General features: G+C 42.5%; 2 protein-coding genes across 3 annotated transcripts; one reads left to right on the top strand and one right to left on the bottom strand.

The window, feature by feature from the left end:
- Window positions 1-67: 67 nt before the first annotated feature.
- Window positions 68-940, bottom strand: LOC107270265 (thyroid transcription factor 1-associated protein 26 homolog). The gene is made up of 3 exons (XM_015745118.2): window positions 708-940; window positions 493-625; window positions 68-416 (listed from the first exon to the last, which is right to left on the bottom strand). The coding sequence occupies exons 1-3, from the start codon at window positions 937-939 to the stop codon at window positions 158-160; spliced, it is 624 nt and encodes a 207-aa protein (XP_015600604.1). The 5' UTR covers window position 940; the 3' UTR covers window positions 68-157.
- Window positions 941-5,041: 4,101 nt separating this feature from the next.
- On the top strand, window positions 5,042-17,147 carry LOC107270256 (heat shock protein beta-1). Of its 2 annotated transcripts, XM_015745106.2 has the most exons (4): window positions 5,085-5,461; window positions 9,942-10,058; window positions 11,080-11,269; window positions 15,957-17,147. In XM_015745106.2, exons 1-4 carry the CDS (start codon window positions 5,274-5,276, stop codon window positions 16,149-16,151), a joined length of 690 nt encoding a protein of 229 aa, XP_015600592.1. In that variant the 5' UTR covers window positions 5,085-5,273; the 3' UTR covers window positions 16,152-17,147. The 2 variants fall into 2 exon arrangements, with proteins under 2 accessions (XP_015600593.1, XP_015600592.1); XM_015745107.1 differs by lacking the exon at window positions 9,942-10,058 and having other exon boundaries at window positions 5,042-5,461.
- Window positions 17,148-17,217: the final 70 nt, after the last annotated feature.

Genomic DNA, 17,217 nt, shown 5'->3' with positions numbered 1-17,217 from the left:
CCAATGAGATACCAAATTTCGTAATCTACTACTTCGATCCAGTTTTAAAGCGGCACGACATGTAAAATACTAAGAATTTGTGCACAGCAGCATTTCTTTTATTTAAAAGTGTTGGTAATTTATGATGAATTTATACAGAAATGTATACAAAAAAAGGCTATCGTACGTCTCTGGTATCCTCCTGAATTTTTTGGAGCAGCATTTCCATTCTATCCTTCATCACAGGTTGACCCTTACTAGTTTTTTTAGATAATTTTTTATAGATCAATGCCTTCTTTTCCTTGTATTTCTTTAACGCTTCTTCTCTCTCAGCCTTCGACTTTAGCATTGCTTCCTTTATTCTCTTCTTCTCTTCTTTCTTCTTCAGAAATTCTTGTTTTGCAGCAAAGAAAGCATTAGATTTCTTCTTGGGTTGACTAAAATATATAATGAAAGTATATATACAGTACAATTGACATTTTATATCTACTAATTACCAATAACATGCCATACCTTGCCCTGTCATCCTCTTTGCTTTCCTTCGATGCAAATAATGACAATTTTCGAGCAGCATCTTGATCTTTATGAAGCTCTTTATAATACCTCCGTAATACAGACTTTTTCCTTCGCTCTTCCCACTGATCAACTACAAAAGAAATTCAAAATTATAAATGTATCCTTTCTAACCTGTCCCACATTTTAACAGTACATGGTAATATATACCATACCCTTATACTTGTTACTATATTTCTGTAATCTGTATTTCTTTTTGTCAAATGGCTTCTTATCTTTCTGCTGCTTGCAATTATTCTTCATCACAGTAATTTTATTTTGCAAATTATCATTCATCCGTGTTTTCATAATTGTTGACCGACAGCACTCCTTTCCTCCTTTCCTTATGGTTATGATCTTGGATATATCCCCGGTATTACATATCCTGGACTGGATATGTAACGCCATCTCTGTAACAGCATTATATTAAAGTGTAAGAATTTTCCCATGATAAGTGCCGCCATCTCTGAGACAACTAGTGAACTTTTACCAACAACATATTCCGAATATAATATTTCGGCTGTAAAGTTCACTGGTTGTCTCAGAGATGGCGGCACTTATATGCTGTGGAGTGCAAGCAAAATCACTACCACAATTTCTTTAATGTTAATCGAATCAAAAAGCAAGTAATTAGTTAACAGATAGGTTTTAACAAGTCTTTTCTTTATTTTACAGTTTTCCGAGGATGTACACTGCGCAGTGCCGCGAGGTAAGTAATAATACTACAGAGTAATAATACAATGCCACGCCTAGCCGCGGCGCTAGTATTTTTGTACTAATATATTTGGAATAATTTCTTGGAAAAAGTTCACTGGTTGTCTCAGAGATGGCGGCACTTATATGCCCAGGAGGTGCTGCCCCCTTATCGGTGAAAGTTCGAACTACACTATACTTTAATATAATAGCCGGTTCCGCGATACAGTATTCCAATGATGAAATTTTACGAGTTTTTCAATACTTCCAAAACGGTCGAAATCAAGTCTAATAACGTTTGCTATCGTTTAAATATCAAATTTGCTATAGCACCATCGCAAATTCTAAGAAGGGAGGAAACAATTAAGTTTTTCTATTCTACAATTCTACAGTTAAACGTAGCTTTACAAATGTCAATTAACTTTCACTAGCCTACACACCTTACTCAAATTACCTGAAACCAGTTAAAAATAATCCAAGGAGCACCTATAGATAGAAATTTGATGTACGCAGAGGATAATTCCAGCGCATTACCTCTGCTATCCTTCTTCCAATTGGAAAAACAGGTACGAAACAAGTTACTCACGCTTGTCAGACGTTTTTAAAGAAAACAACTATAATAAATAAGTGTGGCGAAGCGCATATACAAAATACCGTTGTATCGTTATAACGTACGAAAGAAAATTGCAGAATATAAGTCGCTGGAGTCCGTCCCAATGTCACTGCCACGAATAAACTCGTACGTAACAAAGCGACGTGTGGTGATTTTGTATCGAATTGATTGCGCAAAACCAATCACGTAATCCTAGTAGTCATTCGCATCCACATATTGGATTTTCAATGACGAATGAGTGAAACAAGAAGGGAAAATAATTAGAAAAAAATGGCCAAGTCCCATAAGAACCCAGAATCGCAAGCAGTAGCTGAAATAACGTCCGACTGCAGGAAATAGCGACCGAGGCTTAACGATCTCGAGTATCTAAAAGTTCGAAATACCTATTGATACGTTAATGTGCATAGGCATCCATTTGTAGAAGGAATTCGGTGGTAGCAGCCAGGCGTACCGGTATGCGCAGTAAAGAAAACAACCAAACTGACGTTCTCTTTAAAGACAGCGAAGCTTCGGTACGTGGTGCTAGGTTATTAATAGCCAAGAAAATCTGAGACAGCTGCAGTGTCCGAGGCCAGATTCGAACTGTACGAATTCTACGTTCTCTATCTCTCGACAGGGTCGAGGTTGTCTATGCAAATTCCATAGGGGCGAGATTTCTATTCCAGTTAAGCAAAAGACAGTATTCTAGCTTTGCACGTAAACCTGCATAGTTGCCTACGTGGCTATTAATCTGTCACAGTCACCACCTCCAACAGAGGCAACGCTTGTTAATACTTGAAAAAAGCTATACTACCCACCTACTTATTCTCAATAAGTCGTCGAAGCCCTTGACTCGGTGCAAATATTGCATACGAGTGCCTGTAGAGCGTTTTCTCATATATATCAGACACAATATATCAATAATATATATATATATATATATATACGCAATGTTCATGGCTGATCTTGTTAAGCCGTAAAAAGTCTAGAGAGGCCATTTTACATAGCGAACATGCTGCAGATACGAGGCGAGACGAATGAGGTCTGCACGGAAAGTTGCGCCTGCTACGTCACTGTGGATGAGGTCATTTCAGGGCCCACGCACACTGCTCGCACCCTTAAGGAACGAAAGAACGAAAGACTGTGCAGACAAGAGAACCGCTGTCGACTGTTTCAACAGAAAACATTGGCCATTCACGTACATATGTTTCAGTGACTCCTTCCTCTACCGTGCCGAGCAAAATCTTCATAAAAATTGCGTATTGTCATTAGAGGATGAAAAATCTCTTCTGGATTCCCATTGGCCGCTCCAGAGTGTAGCCTGATATGGTGCTGGAAGTCGTGTGACTACGTAGCCGAGGGCACGGACGTCGTCCGAGCAAATTCGACGCCCACAACGTCTCTACGTAATCGATACGTAGTCGTACGCGAATGCCAACCAGTAGTAATTTCAACAATGTGCCTATATGTACATAACCATACATAACCGAGTTATTACGTATCAAGATAAAATAAGAAAGCGAAGTGGATGACGTCGTTAAAAAATGAAAATGCTTCCTTCCGTCCCGATACGCTACCTCAGATATCTCACCATCCTGGGACTTGGGATTTGGGCCATTCGGTGAGAACCATCGACGTAGACTTCGGCGACTCCTCTCTGCCTTATATGGTGTGTTGTGACGCGCTTTTATCGATCTGTCCTTCCTGTGGCAAGCAGTGACGTCACGCCCTTCGTATCCCCCCGCGCCAATCCACAAACTCTGAAATTCTCAGCGAGACGACACAGGCAGGAAGAAAAAGGAGGCACGGGGGACGCCAAGCCATTCTGACATTGACACACATATCTATGTTTCTCTGTAGCGTCGCGACGCTTTGTATATACATATAATCGAATAGCATAGAAATATATAGTTTGAAGTTGGCAGTTCTGCAGGGTGAGTCATCGGATATTCGTCTCTACCTATTCTGCTTCTATATTCCTCTTTTTCTAATGCACGGGATAATACCTATATCCATAGGATTCGTAGATCAATCGAGAAACGCATGGATGCTTGATTCATCCAATGAGAATATATCCTTGGATCTTTCTTCTTTGGGCGCTGCAACAATTCTATTTGCGAAGAATAAGGAGGCGGTTAGCTTGTACCACGTCATCCATTGAGTTCATCTATAAATGACGTTGAGAATATCCAAAATAGCAACTAACATCATACCAGCTGGACTCGGTAACGGTTTCTACAGGTTTCAGATGTAAACAAGACAGCTCCGCGTATAATTGGCTTTTCTAGAAAACAAAATACTAAGTTATGCTCCAATTTTCTTTAAGGGTGTTTTGCTGCGTCTGTAACAATCATTTGGATGGTTGGGAGAGCAGTATAGTCTTTATATACATAATTGTCTGATAAATTCTCTAATATCTTCTCTCTATCGATAACGAACGAGCATCACTTTGAACTGAGCTACTCTACGTGAACCTTGCTTAACGTAAGCTAATTAGTCAATTAACGTTAAGAAAAGCTGCCCTGGCTACACCTCGTTAACCCTAACGTACGTGACGTAAAGATTCTCTGGGTCGAGATGGAGGAAAGCCAGGATGTCTTTGAATTCGATTCACTAAGTTGATTCATTATTCCTTTCAATTTATGGGACTCGTCACTCTCGATGCACTCAGCTATTACTTGCTAGTCGTGGGTCTAATATACATATGTATACACGGGACGTTTTATAACGGACTAATAGCCTGAATCTTCAGGCCACTGGGTCATCAGTCAAATTACTTCTGATAGGTACATACAATTTATTAAGTAATCCCATATGTTTCTACAAATTCTGATATTCTTAATGGACTTGAAATTTAGTTAAAATTTAATAGGAATAATCTAGAAATTTACAGTATATCAATTGAGGATCCATACTAATCTAAATACATCAGTCGCGTGGTAGGATATTCATCATCAGTGTGATCTGTATAAGGCGCGAAGTGCCACCGGCATTAGTCATGCATTTCATGGAGCCGTGTATTGCCATTGGCAAACGTGACGCTGACAAATAAATGTAGCGTTTTATTAAAACAGAAGAATCGGCTGGTAGGAAGTACCGTCTAGCTGGTAGGCATTTTTTTCGTGAACATTCCACGAGTCCCAGAGTCTGGCTGCCATAGCGAAGCAGTCCCTCTTCTCACTCCCCACTCCAGCCACGAGGACCGAATAACGCCGAGTATTGCCGAACTCCCACGATCGTGCCACGAAGCTCGCACAACTATTTAAGGAGTAGTCGGCGAGCCGGGTTTATTCCTAGGCGAAAAGTCAAACGGTGTAGAGGCACGTCGTGAGATCTCCAGTGAAAGAAATTCTTGTTGCTTTGAAATATATTCCTTATTGTATATATTTTAACGGTGTGTGAAGTGTTGAGCACTTATCAGAATCGTCTCAAAAGCGGGAAAGAAAAAATTAAAAAAATGGCCGACAGTGGTATCAAGCGCAACGTCCCCATCAAGCTCGGTGATTTCAGCGTCATCGATACAGAATTCTCTAACATCCGTGAACGCTTCGATGCTGAGATGAGGAAGATGGAAGAGGAGATGTCACGATTCCGTACGGAATTGATGAACCGGGAGAGCAATAACTTCTTCAAGAGCACCACCAGGTATTTTGATTTACTTAACTTTATAAAATTGTTACTTACGTCCTAAAGTCCTACATCCCCTACATTCTCCTCTTATTCCGCTAATAAATATACCTAGTGTCTGTATACTATATTAAGAGATACTGTATAATTGCGTGTTTCTTTCAATTATTTTAATTATTCGCACTTATCACGTCACTCGTGTTAGAATTGTTCTAACTTCTCTTAAACGTATTTCTTGAAGAGTGCTATACCAGAGTTCAACAAGAGAATAGCAACAAGTATCTAGAATAGCTGTATACGTGTAGTCAGTACGTGACTGGTTTTTGAAAGATACGAAATAAGGTAGAGGCACTGTGAATTCTGTTGGAAAATGTAATATAAAGCACCACTACTATTATGTTAAATAATAGCTTGTAGAATTTCATTAAATTATTGTGGGAGACATGTTAGAAATAGGTTACAATGTATTCTCTCCACAGCTGTTTCTCATATTCTATCGCGTGTGGATGAAGAACTATATTTGAGTTTTGTATTCGAGTTGAAAATCTGGTGTACGTAATTTTAAATGCTTTACATACAAAACTAAGCGACTAGGCTGAATTTCGTATATTTTTTTTTCACGAATGATTTAATTGTTGAATTAATACGAAAAAGCACTCGACTATCTACTCGAAATTATCCAATTCAGTTGAATCTCAATCAGTCAGGCCTAAAAACATTTGTTTATTTCGATATTAACTGGGCAAGGGTTACCAACCACTAAGGGATATCTCACGTTCTTAATCGATTAGCTTACAATACCAACATGAAGACTTGTCAAAAATCAATCAACAAGTTACTTTTAGTATGACACATTGTATAAAACGTAGTAGCATAAATTAACTAACTAATTAGAAATGAAATTATGAAATTTTATTGACCGGCTAGGAAATCATCACGGAATACAGGTTAGAATGTCTATCATCTGATCACTCACTCAGTAGATAAGTTCCTATAGAAATTTCAGTTGTCATACAAAAAAATAAAATGAAAAAACAGTTATAACTGGCCAGGTGAAGCGCAAACGTGAAGTCACAAACAGCCGGCTTTATTTTAAACGATCAGATACAAAAATAAATGTTCTACCGGAGTCCTTGGAGTGTTTCATATATACTTAATAGCCACTTTGATATCGAAATATATTAGACTAGCAAACCCGTTCGAAGATACATTGGCTGCCCGTATACGTTATAATTCTATCTTTTTTCATACTTCTTCAAAGTCTAAACCAAATTGTGTAAACCGATACTGCATATTCTTCTCTAGATTTCATTCAATTTTTCCCAGTGGTCGATTCGACACTATTTTTTATATTTTGACGTGTTATCGCTATTTTTAGAGATTTCGTCATTCCACTCAAAGCGTCGTTACGAGGCACGTAGCTACCGTCACTTCGTGTTTGAGCCTCACATACCTATGTAACATATTTTCGCTTTTCTGCAGTTCATTTCTATAGACACGTAGAGGATCGAGTTGATATCAACTACGTTCATCGCTCTTTTGCGTCAAACGTGCTCCATCTACTCGTAGTCATTTTTCTTTTTTTTTCTTCCTGTCATTTTTTAATGGGCCGGACGGACAGCCAGAGAGAAGGTATCAGCAGACGTGGGAGCACTTTGTGTGCAGCATTATTCGCTCGGTCTGCGCCATTTATGAACCCGGCTGAAGCTATTCAGAGTTCTTCCGTCTACATTTTTGTTATTTGATGTATCTTGTGCTTGGTTGCCTAGTAGCTCCGGTTCGTGACTGCTTGTTAGATTATTTTTCCATAAATGAAACTAACGTGGATGCGGTTTGGCTGAACATGCACTGGTTCGACGTAACGTAATATCGCGTTTTCATGATGTCGTGTAGCGTCGTCCCATAAAGCCTTTTGGTAACGCGATATTCTCCTGGAGGGAAGAAAAGTTTGTCTCGTCGAGGAAATTCTTTTGAAAGAAACTCGAGTCTATTTTTTTGGGGCTTATTGATTTTTATCCTTCTGCGCGTTTGCCGCTCTATGGTTTTAGATACACGTGCAATGGCTGCTCGTGCCGAGGGGTAGCATTGCGTCACTTTGTTCGTATCGACCGACCAAATTTTGTACGACGAATATTACGGACTAACGTGCCACGCAGAAATAGGACTTAGGGGCCGCTAATTCGTTTTTGGCTTTACGCCCCTGCTAGACGAGTTTTGTTAAAACACCCCTGGAGCTCTGCCGAACTTCTCACCAGATTCAAATCGAGTCTCCCTTCTTCGCTGTTTTGCCAATCGATGAATTTAAAATCTTATCAAAATTTCAATCGAAGGTTGACTCGGCCGAATCTTTCGAATAGATAAGACGCGATCTCTGGCAGATAAGGATGTTGAATTGTCATTCCTCCCTGGTATATACGAGCAATCGCACAATGGCAGCGAGTGGAATTGTAAAAAAAAGGAGAGAAGCGCTTTGGTGCTGATTGAAAAAGGTATTTAGTCATCTTGCGCAATGCACCTCGTGACGCAATCGTCCTTGACACGTGACCAGTCACGTGGACAAAAAATCCAGTCTTCTCCCCACTAGAGCGACGCACTCTGAAACGTATATGGCTACACCTATCCACACAAGCATAGTTAATAGGCAAAGCACGAAAATCGTACGACTAAACTTGCGCCTACTACATAGCCACGCGTGTTAATATAGCGAAAGACAGAAACAGCAATAGAGTCATTCCTGGTTTTCTCGCCGGATGCGCAGTCATTTTTAACACTTGACACTGGGCAGACGTTCCTTTGACAGTTCTCATCTCGACCATCCGACCTCACGTTCTGGATTCTACAATATCCGATCTTCGCGATGTTCGCTCAAGACGTTATTCCGCCTCAGCACGTTACCGTCCTTCGGTATCGGTGGGTAACAGAAACACAGAAACTATTGGCCAACCGTCCGTAGAGACGGTGACGCTTTAGAGAGCGAAGCGCACTGAAGAATTTTTTTCTTTTTCTTTTCTTTTTTTATTCTTGCATATACGTAACGCGTAGACTAGTCGAGGAATTGCATGCTTGTGGGTACACGTGTGTGTTTGCATATACTTATTTTTTTTTCTCATTTTCATTAACTCATACGTGGGTCCGTACTGACGCGCGATTAGCCTTTGTAATTAAAGAGATCAAGTGCGATTGGTTTTCGCAATCGCCGGTGATTCAGTGCGAGACCGAAGTCTCGGTTAAACACTCGTTGACGAGCGGCTCAGCCTCTTTAAGGAGACCTGAATTCGGTCAGTGTCGACGAGCACCAAACTCGTCTAAAAATTGATCGACTTTCCATTTGTTTTTTTTTTGTTTTTTTTTTTCCCTTTGCGAAACACACGTCGACCATCCGTCCAATTGACCAATGGGCACCGTACGTACAGACTTGTCACGCGCTCATACGTTAGAAGGGAAAAGGGCTTCTATTACTATTCTAGTACTTAATAACCGATCGATCTGTCAAGTGGCGGTGAAGTGCGATAAGAAAGAAAATGGCCGCCGTTATTGAAAATCCTCAATGAATTACGGGACGGATTTACGGCGTTTATTGAAAGTCAACCGGAAGGAGTGGCGCTTTCCAGTAATCAGGAAACGCAAATATTTGGCTATCCTGAGCCAGGGAATTTACGTTGGAATGCGATTCGAGCGAGATAAGGGAGTTATCAAATTTTTCCTAGAATTCATTCTGAAATTCTGAGAAGAGTCAAACGTGCCCGTCGCTGATTAGATAGACGGGAATTCCGCGGTTTAAATGATACATGCATTTCTCTCTGTCTTTATAAATCCGATTTCCCATGTCAACTCGTGGCGTCGCGACGCGTAAAGTCACGTGACAATTCTGGGGTGCGCGGAGCCCACCCCCCTCTGTTCTCGGGAGGACTTGAGCTTTGCCTTTCCGGCATGAATGTTACGTTTATTATGGGTGTACCAGGACGGAAATAACATCGCGCACTATTTCAGGGCCTTTCCCTCCTCCAGAGGGAGGTCATTGACCTCAACAAGGAAGACTTGTCACTTCCGCTTACGTCGGCTAACTCTTTATTAAGGTCCCTACGTTATCTAAGGCATCTCCGTGTGCAGCTTACTCGTGCCTGAGGAGGGTTGGCAGTACCGTAAACCCTTGCCACTTTGAGACCTTGGTGTTTTTTTTTCTTCTATCAACTTTTCATTTGTTTCTAAATCATTTTTCCTATATAAATCCGTTCATTCTTAGATCTTGTTTCTAGCACTTTTGTTTTATCGTCAATACCCAGTCCTGACCTATTTCGATAAAAAAAACGCACAGGAGCACCCCTCCTCTCTACACTCTAGAACTAGCTAGCACTCACGATCATGCGTCGAATTAAAGAAAAACGACGAATAAATAAAAAAAAACACTAACCACGAGTTAACTATCCTCTCCTTCCCTCGTATTGCGTATCCGTGATTGGCTGCGATTGGCACCCTTGGTGACTAACTACTCTGCAAGCCGACACCACACGAGCAGCAGCGAGCACCGCAGCACGACTTCCAAGACAGGCGGTTGGGAGAAGATCGACAGTAGTGCTGTACCGCCGACTCGTTCAGCCTTCGACAGTTTCACCAGGTGACACTCTAAAGCCTCGCTAAAAAAAAAAAGAGAAAAAACTGCCAGATACGAAGCACCAATCGTTCGTTCGCATCACAAACCTTCCTCTTCCTGGATTTGCCTGACATGCGGCACACCGCACTCGACCATCATCCGTGACCTTTGACCCGTCTGCTAGCTTGGATGATCCAGAGCGTTATCTGTGCCGAGACACTTTGCATTGGCAGCTAAGAGAAATGTTTGAAAATTGTCTCGGCCCTCGGGAAGCTTTCCTCATGTGTCTAATGCTTCGTGCTCTACTCCATTGCCCTGATCTTTGTGCTTTGCGTGAATGCCTGCGTTTTTTCTCTCTGTCTCTTTCGTTACTGTGCCTGTTCCGGCGTAGTGAAGCGCAGCGAGCAGATCTAGACTAGACAAAGTAATGCATAACGATACCTTAGTCTTCGTAAGATCTTAGTATAGTCTAGGTTAGTTTTTAGTAGACTCTAGAGACCCGAGTAAATCTTTAAAGAGGTAGAAGAAAAAGGGTATATATATATATATATATGTGTGTGTGTGTGTGTACGGACTATCCACGTAGATTTAATGTGAAAGACGACGGAATCTTTAGATAAGGGATTACTAACTCTTATATATATATATATATGTAGTCTAGGTTAGTTTTTAGTAGACTCTAGAGACCCGAGTAAATCTTTAAAGAGGTAGAAGAAAAAGGGTATATATATATATATATATGTGTGTGTGTGTGTGTACGGACTATCCACGTAGATTTAATGTGAAAGACGACGGAATCTTTAGATAAGGGATTACTAACTCTCGATGGCGATGCTAATTGTCATAAGAAAACGCGTAGCTGTAATCGCTCTCTGTTTAATCGATTGCCTTTTTCCCCATTTCTATATATCTGTCAGTGTCTCTGCTCTTTACGTAAAAATAGATGCCGTTCAGTGTTTTATACGGATGAACTAGATGATTTTTCGAATCGCAAGACGACAATGATTTTTCGTGATTTTCTGACTCGGTCGTTTTAATTTTCCAGCACGACCACACAGCAATCGAGCCAGAACAGCTCCCTGAGTCCTCAGCACGACGCGCGCACCTGGCTGGACGGATTGAACAGTCCTTTGATTCAAGATGAGGGAAACAACAAGATGCTGAAGCTGCGCTTCGACGTCTCCCAGTACACACCGGAAGAGATCGTCGTGAAGACTGTGGACAACAAGCTTCTGGTGAGTCTTGCATGTTGAAAGAGTTATCGGAACTGCTGCTGAACTGGCTTTGAAAATAAGGAGAGCAAAGCGTGCGCTGCGTCGCAACCCGGTCGGACAGCAGCGGCGGTGCGTCCGGTGCGTGCGCTGGGCACTTAGCATTCCTTGCTGGTGCACTTGCGCAACTTTGCCAAGGTGGCGCGTATCTGGTTCCCCGTTTGCATAAGACAAGAGACACGACGACCTACGGGATGCTCCTCGTGTTTCCTCTCGATGATAATTTCAAATATCGGAAAGTTTAACTTTTACGTGCACCAGCCGAAGAAATCCCATGGAGAAGCTCCTATTTGTGGATTGTGCTCATGCGAGTTCGGCGTACTGAATATTTTTCTTGGTTTTCGCGGTGGGTCTGCGCAATTTCGAAAATGGCCGGCAGTTACGGATGGACAGGAGAGATGTGTACGGTAAACGAAGGTGGGAGTCGACTCGGTTCGAGTCCGACGACCGAAATAACCAGCTCCGAAAATACCGGTGGTCGTCACACCGGCAGACCGGAATAATGCCGCCATTGTGAACCGACGTGCTGAATTATAACTAGTCTGCTTCTTTTTTTTCCTTTTTCTTTCGCTATGCGCTATCTTTACGGGTAAAAGAGAAAACGTTGGAAAACTCTCGCGGTGGGCTCCGCCAGGTACCTCGGCAGGTCGGACCACTGCATCGGACCACTGAAAATGTCAGAGATCGATTCGATCGTAGGAAATAAATGGAGAAAGGTTAAAGAAACAGTAAAGATGCCGACGTACCGTTGTGCAAACTCCAGTTCAATGCTCCGAGTTGTTGCTACGCGAGAAACAATACTGGCACTTCTCCTGCCATTTCCTTTTGCCGTTGTCTTCACGTTGGAATGACCTCACGGGCGAACTCGACCTTTCCTTCTTTCCTCCCACGAGTCTTATTTCATTGTCCAAATTTGTTCGGCTCTTTGGTAACGGGATGGTCCTTTCTTCTGTAATTCTTGCTCGCTGGATCCCTCTCCTATTCTTTTTGGCGAAAGTCAGCGGCATTGAGTCTCTCTCGTGGATCATCTCTATATTTAGACGCTGATTTTATTTGACGTTCAAAATTCTTTCCAGAGCCTTTGCTCGTTTCTCTGGACTTCAGCATCCTCGTTCCGGTAGGCTCGACGTGTCCCGCGTGTCCCGCGTGTCCCGCGTTGTGGCTTCCGAGTGTCAGGCGAATTGGCAGAAGCGTCTCTAATGTTTGTTGACGCTCCTGTACTGTGTACGTTAAGACTCTGTTACGCAATCTGCGGAAATATTTATATTCTTCATTAGAATCTCCTAATTTACTTCGCACTGTGGACGCCAAAGAAACGCGTCGGCGTAGGCGCCGGATGAGGCCTTCTCAGACTCGAGTTGTCTCTCATCTAACGGACCGGTGTCGGCTTTATTTTATTGGCAAGGAGAATTCTGTTCTTCCGTACCGAAGGCTGCAGTCCGGTTGTCAACTGGTTGGAACCAGACTTGTTGTTGGTGCTTCCCTTCCCTAGAGCCCTTAAAGGATACCCGGAACAAGGTCGACCTCTTCTCCAGCTTCGACCTCCTCCCGAACGACTAGCGTGCAGCCGAAAGGGAAGAGCCTTAAATAGCAAAGCAGGCAGAAGGTTCTCGAGTTTCCTTCGGCTCGTTCGTTCAATCGAATTTCGAGGGCGTCGGGACGCTCCCCGGCCGCCGTCTTGTCGCGCTGTGCTTTGCTCTCTACGAGCCTAACGTCGAAAATGTGGCGCTTTATATTTAGTCTCTGAGTCAGGCAAGGCAGCGGCTGCCGTTATTTCGGATAGTGGAAAGCGGGCCGCACGACGCTGCGCCGTTCAGGCGAGTTTCATTCATGCCGACGCCAAAGCTGAATGAACGGGCTACGACTCATGCGTAGAAAGAGAGAGAGAGAGAGAGAGTGAGTGTGTGTGTGTGAGAGAGAGAGAGAGAGAGGGAGGGAGGGAGGGAGGGAGGGAGGGTGGGTGGATACGCCGCAGTGTAGGAAGAGAAAGGAAATCGGATGAAAGCTGGAGGATCCAAGAACCAAGAGTTAAGATACTCGGGAGGTATCGCGTTGTGGATTGACCTTTAGGTTTTTTTTATCTCTTGTCAATTGTTTTACGATTCCCCATTTTCCAGATGCAACAAACCATTGCGCAATTTTTTATTAAACTGATAACCTAACGTAGACAGTGGTCCTCGATATGCTTTGGTCGTTGGAAAACAAGACTGTGAAGGACGTTGAAAAAAAAAAGAAAAGTACGTAACCCGCACTCGCCGGTAAGACGACACTGGGGAGCTGAGGATGGCGCATTGAATTACCCGCTGATTCCAGTCAGGGTGTCTTTCGTTTTCTCCAGCCTCACGCAATTCTTCTTGTGTTACAAGTTTCCTCGGGAGCCGCGTTTTCTTGCATATTTTATTGTTGATTCTCTTGCGGCTTTTTAATTTCGGATTTAAAAAGCACCGATCGTCTTTGCTTTATCAGGTCGGATCTAGAAATTTTGAATCGCGTGACTCGTTGAACCATTTCGCGTCTTTTATCGGTCGATAGTGGCTGCACGCGAGTTGACGATCCTTGTCAGGATCACGCGATCCTGATTTCATATATTTGATCTTTAGCAGGATTTATATAACAATTTTGTTAACGATCTGGGGAATATAGTTGGCGAAATATGTAAAACAGCTGCCCGACAATTTTTACTCGAGGTTTTCGTGCAGCTACACGTATAGGTATATATATCCTTGCGGTTGGCAAGACTGTTGACGTAATCGTCGACTAAAATAGTTGGATTCGTTATATTGGTAACACGTTGGCCCTCTACCAACTATACTAAACGGCAGAGACACGTCGCATAGTAGACAAAAAAAAAGTGGCTCGCGATCCAAATTATCAAAAAATTAAATGTAGTAGCGTATTTCTCGCGATAATCCGAATTTGGCGGATTTTCTTCTTCCTTACACGGCTAATAATTTGGATATCGATTTTATTTCCCAAGGGTCTCCTGAGCCGCCTCACAATTAGTCTCGTGATATCCGAACGGGCTTGTATGTCAAACTGTCGACACGAAGTTAAGTCATTAGCACTTTACGTAATGCAATTAGTGTCGGGAACCTCTTGAACCGACCGATACACACGAACGCAGTATCCCGGTCACTCTCGTTTACCGGTGGGTGCGCTTCCAAATATCCTGTGGATAAATTCCTCTGATTTACATTCGGTTTTACTCCTCTGTAATTGGGCCTTACGTTGGAGGCTGCCATTCGATTAGAATTATATTTATTGTAATTATCAGTATTATCGTTCGCGCGCCATGCGTTACGTTGTCAGAATCTACAGTTTTATTTTTCACTGATAACAACAATTCGGTTGGCCCGAATGTGATTAATGAGGATTCCATAAATTTCCTAGTCGCAGGATAAAGAGCTGGCGTCTCCAGGATATCCTTGGCTGGTTATAAATGATTGCTGGGCGCAGGGAGAGGGAATGGAAAAGGAAAAGAAATAGGAACGTTGTTCCACGTGTATTAAGACAGTTTCGCGTACGTATCTATCGATTCACCCGGATTCAGTCGGGCAGACTCTGGTGGGTCAAGCAGATGGGTCGGCGCCTTCCCGGCGGGATTTTCTTCTTTTTCTCGGGGGTGCTTTTTCCTTGGGTTTTATTGCCATCCCGTATTCTCTCGCTCTCCCGCTCAGCCTCCACTGCAGCTGGAGGAAAGCGTAAACACGCACTTTGGGCTCTCTTTATCTCATTGGATTAACCTACTTCTCCACGTAAAGTTCCAGCAAAGCGACTCGCTTCGCTTCCATCTTAATTCGCCAATGTTTATCAGCGGTTTGACATACTCTAGAGGCATTTCATATTATCAGACTGCACTTTCTTGACGTACTCCAATAATCCAGGCGAGTTCCTTCCGAGCGAGAATCGTCACTGACCTCGCTCAATTCTCGAGCAGCAGTAGCTATACACATTGGACGCATTCGTCTCCTAGTCGAGGGCGCCGCTGGCCTAGCTGGCACAATGGCGGCTTCATGGCTGACTCATACAGCGATGCTATAATGTGTCGAGCCTTCTTAGATTTTCCTTTCTGCAAACGTACCAAGGGTAGAGGTAGGGACGTCGGTAGGCACCATCGGTGGGCCAGTCGTCGGCCCGTGGACGTTCGAAGGAAAGATCAATATCGTCAGGGACCCGATGACGCTTTGCACGGCCAATCATCGATATGTCGACGCTAATGGCTAATAAATAACGATATCGTAACGCTATCGTCTATTTATAGATATTCCGTAAAGTCTCTTCCTTCCCGCGTAATTGGAAACCGGAGTGCGTAATTCTCGTAAAATATTCTCGGGACTTGCCGCGCCGTTCGATGCCTCTGATATTAATAACGGGTGACCCAATTGCAGCAGGTCACGTGTAGTCGCACGCCGTCACTTTGCTCTTTGAATAATTTAAATGGACGTTATATTTCTTAGCAATTACGTATAGTATATATATAGGCTATAGGACGGGACGTTTTCTCAGAGGAAGCTTTTTGGTACAGAGGAAGCTTTGGCTGCTTTTGTTAATACTGCATTGTTTTTTATTAAAGCTACCAGAGAAAAGACTAACAAAAATAATTAAAGGCACATTTGTTGACGCTGACCTCTTTCTCTCTCTCTCTTTAAAGGTCCATGCCAAGCACGAGGAGAAGACAGAGAGCAAATCAGTCTACAGGGAGTACAACCGTGAATTCTTGTTGCCCAAGGGCACCAACCCCGAGAGCATCAAGTCTTCTCTGAGCAAGGACGGCGTCCTGACCGTCGAGGCGCCCCTGCCAGCACTGGGAGCCGGCGAGAAGCTCATCCCCATCGCGCACAATTAAATTATTAATTCGATCTTTAATAATAATCCCTCCCTCCCTTCCTGCCTAAACCCCCATCCCTACTGTTTCCTACGAAGAAGAAATATCCTACAACGTCCTCTGCTCGCCCCTTGTCACTTTTGATGTTAAATGTGCAAATTCAAAAAGTTATTCTCTTGCATCGAACAATTACTTTGCGGCCGAACGATTGTGTCGTGTAAATTTGAAAGTAACGAGCGCGTTCATTTTGTCGAATATCTACATCAGAATTTGAGATGGCTATGGAAAATGCTCCAGATCGCTGCAGGACCGATTTAATCGCAGAAGCTCTCGTGAAATTTTATTATTTTTTGATCGGATACTTTTGAATCCTTCTGTTTCAAGGACGCGCGTCTTGGGGAAATAAGAGAGGGAATTTGATGCGCGACTAGACGAATGGGAAGCGTTATATATGTAATAAATGACTTATTTACGTGTTAGTTTATAGGTGTATCTTAAAAGACTAAACACTATGCCTAGCGTATTTAAGCATTACACTATTAATATTATTTATGAAATATTTTTTAATATTCTCGCACGGCAATGAAGTATAATAATAGCGTGAACGTCCGGATTTTGTAATGTGAAAGAGCCAACGCACATTATCAAGAGATTGAATAAAAGTCAATTTACAGCGAGGAGGACTCTATGCTGATATACCTGTTAGCTAATATATATTTAATATATTCATAACCTTATGTGCTTCCTGCTGGTTCGATCGCGCGTTGATTTTCAATTTTTCACATCTTCCTTTGCTCCTCGTACTTGTCTCAATTTATTTTGCAAGGAAAAACTTAATTCACTGTTACTTTTGCCCCGGGGGTGGGCATGCGGGCGCAATATCTCCCTACTTCATCTGATTTACGAAACTCCTCTTCATCGTTGTTAATAAAATATTTTCTATTTTGTAACGCTAAGCTATTCTATATTATTATGACTTATCGGTACGTAGGAATAATAAAGCACGATAATTTATTATGTTCTTGCGTTTTTTCTCGAGAATAAATTGGATTAATCTAGGACGTTTCTTTATTATTTTAATTGTCGA

This window comes from Cephus cinctus, unplaced genomic scaffold, assembly GCF_000341935.2.
Source record: "Cephus cinctus unplaced genomic scaffold, Ccin1 Ccin1_scaffold0715, whole genome shotgun sequence".
Lineage (NCBI taxonomy): Eukaryota > Metazoa > Arthropoda > Insecta > Hymenoptera > Cephidae > Cephus > Cephus cinctus.
This window is presented reverse-complemented; position numbering and strand designations above follow the sequence as displayed.

Coding starts and splice junctions, on each gene's coding strand:
- LOC107270265 (XM_015745118.2), bottom strand. CDS start 939: ATGGCGTTACATATCCAGTCCAGGATATGTAATACCGGGGATATATCC. Junction 626..707: donor ATATAGTAACAAGTATAAGG/GTATGGTATATA, acceptor TTTCTTTTGTAG/TTGATCAGTGGGAAGAGCGA. Junction 417..492: donor AAAGAGGATGACAGGGCAAG/GTATGGCATGTT, acceptor TATATATTTTAG/TCAACCCAAGAAGAAATCTA.
- LOC107270256 (XM_015745106.2), top strand. CDS start 5,274: ATGGCCGACAGTGGTATCAAGCGCAACGTCCCCATCAAGCTCGGTGAT. Junction 10,059..11,079: donor GCCTTCGACAGTTTCACCAG/GTGACACTCTAA, acceptor TTAATTTTCCAG/CACGACCACACAGCAATCGA. Junction 11,270..15,956: donor CTGTGGACAACAAGCTTCTG/GTGAGTCTTGCA, acceptor CTCTCTTTAAAG/GTCCATGCCAAGCACGAGGA.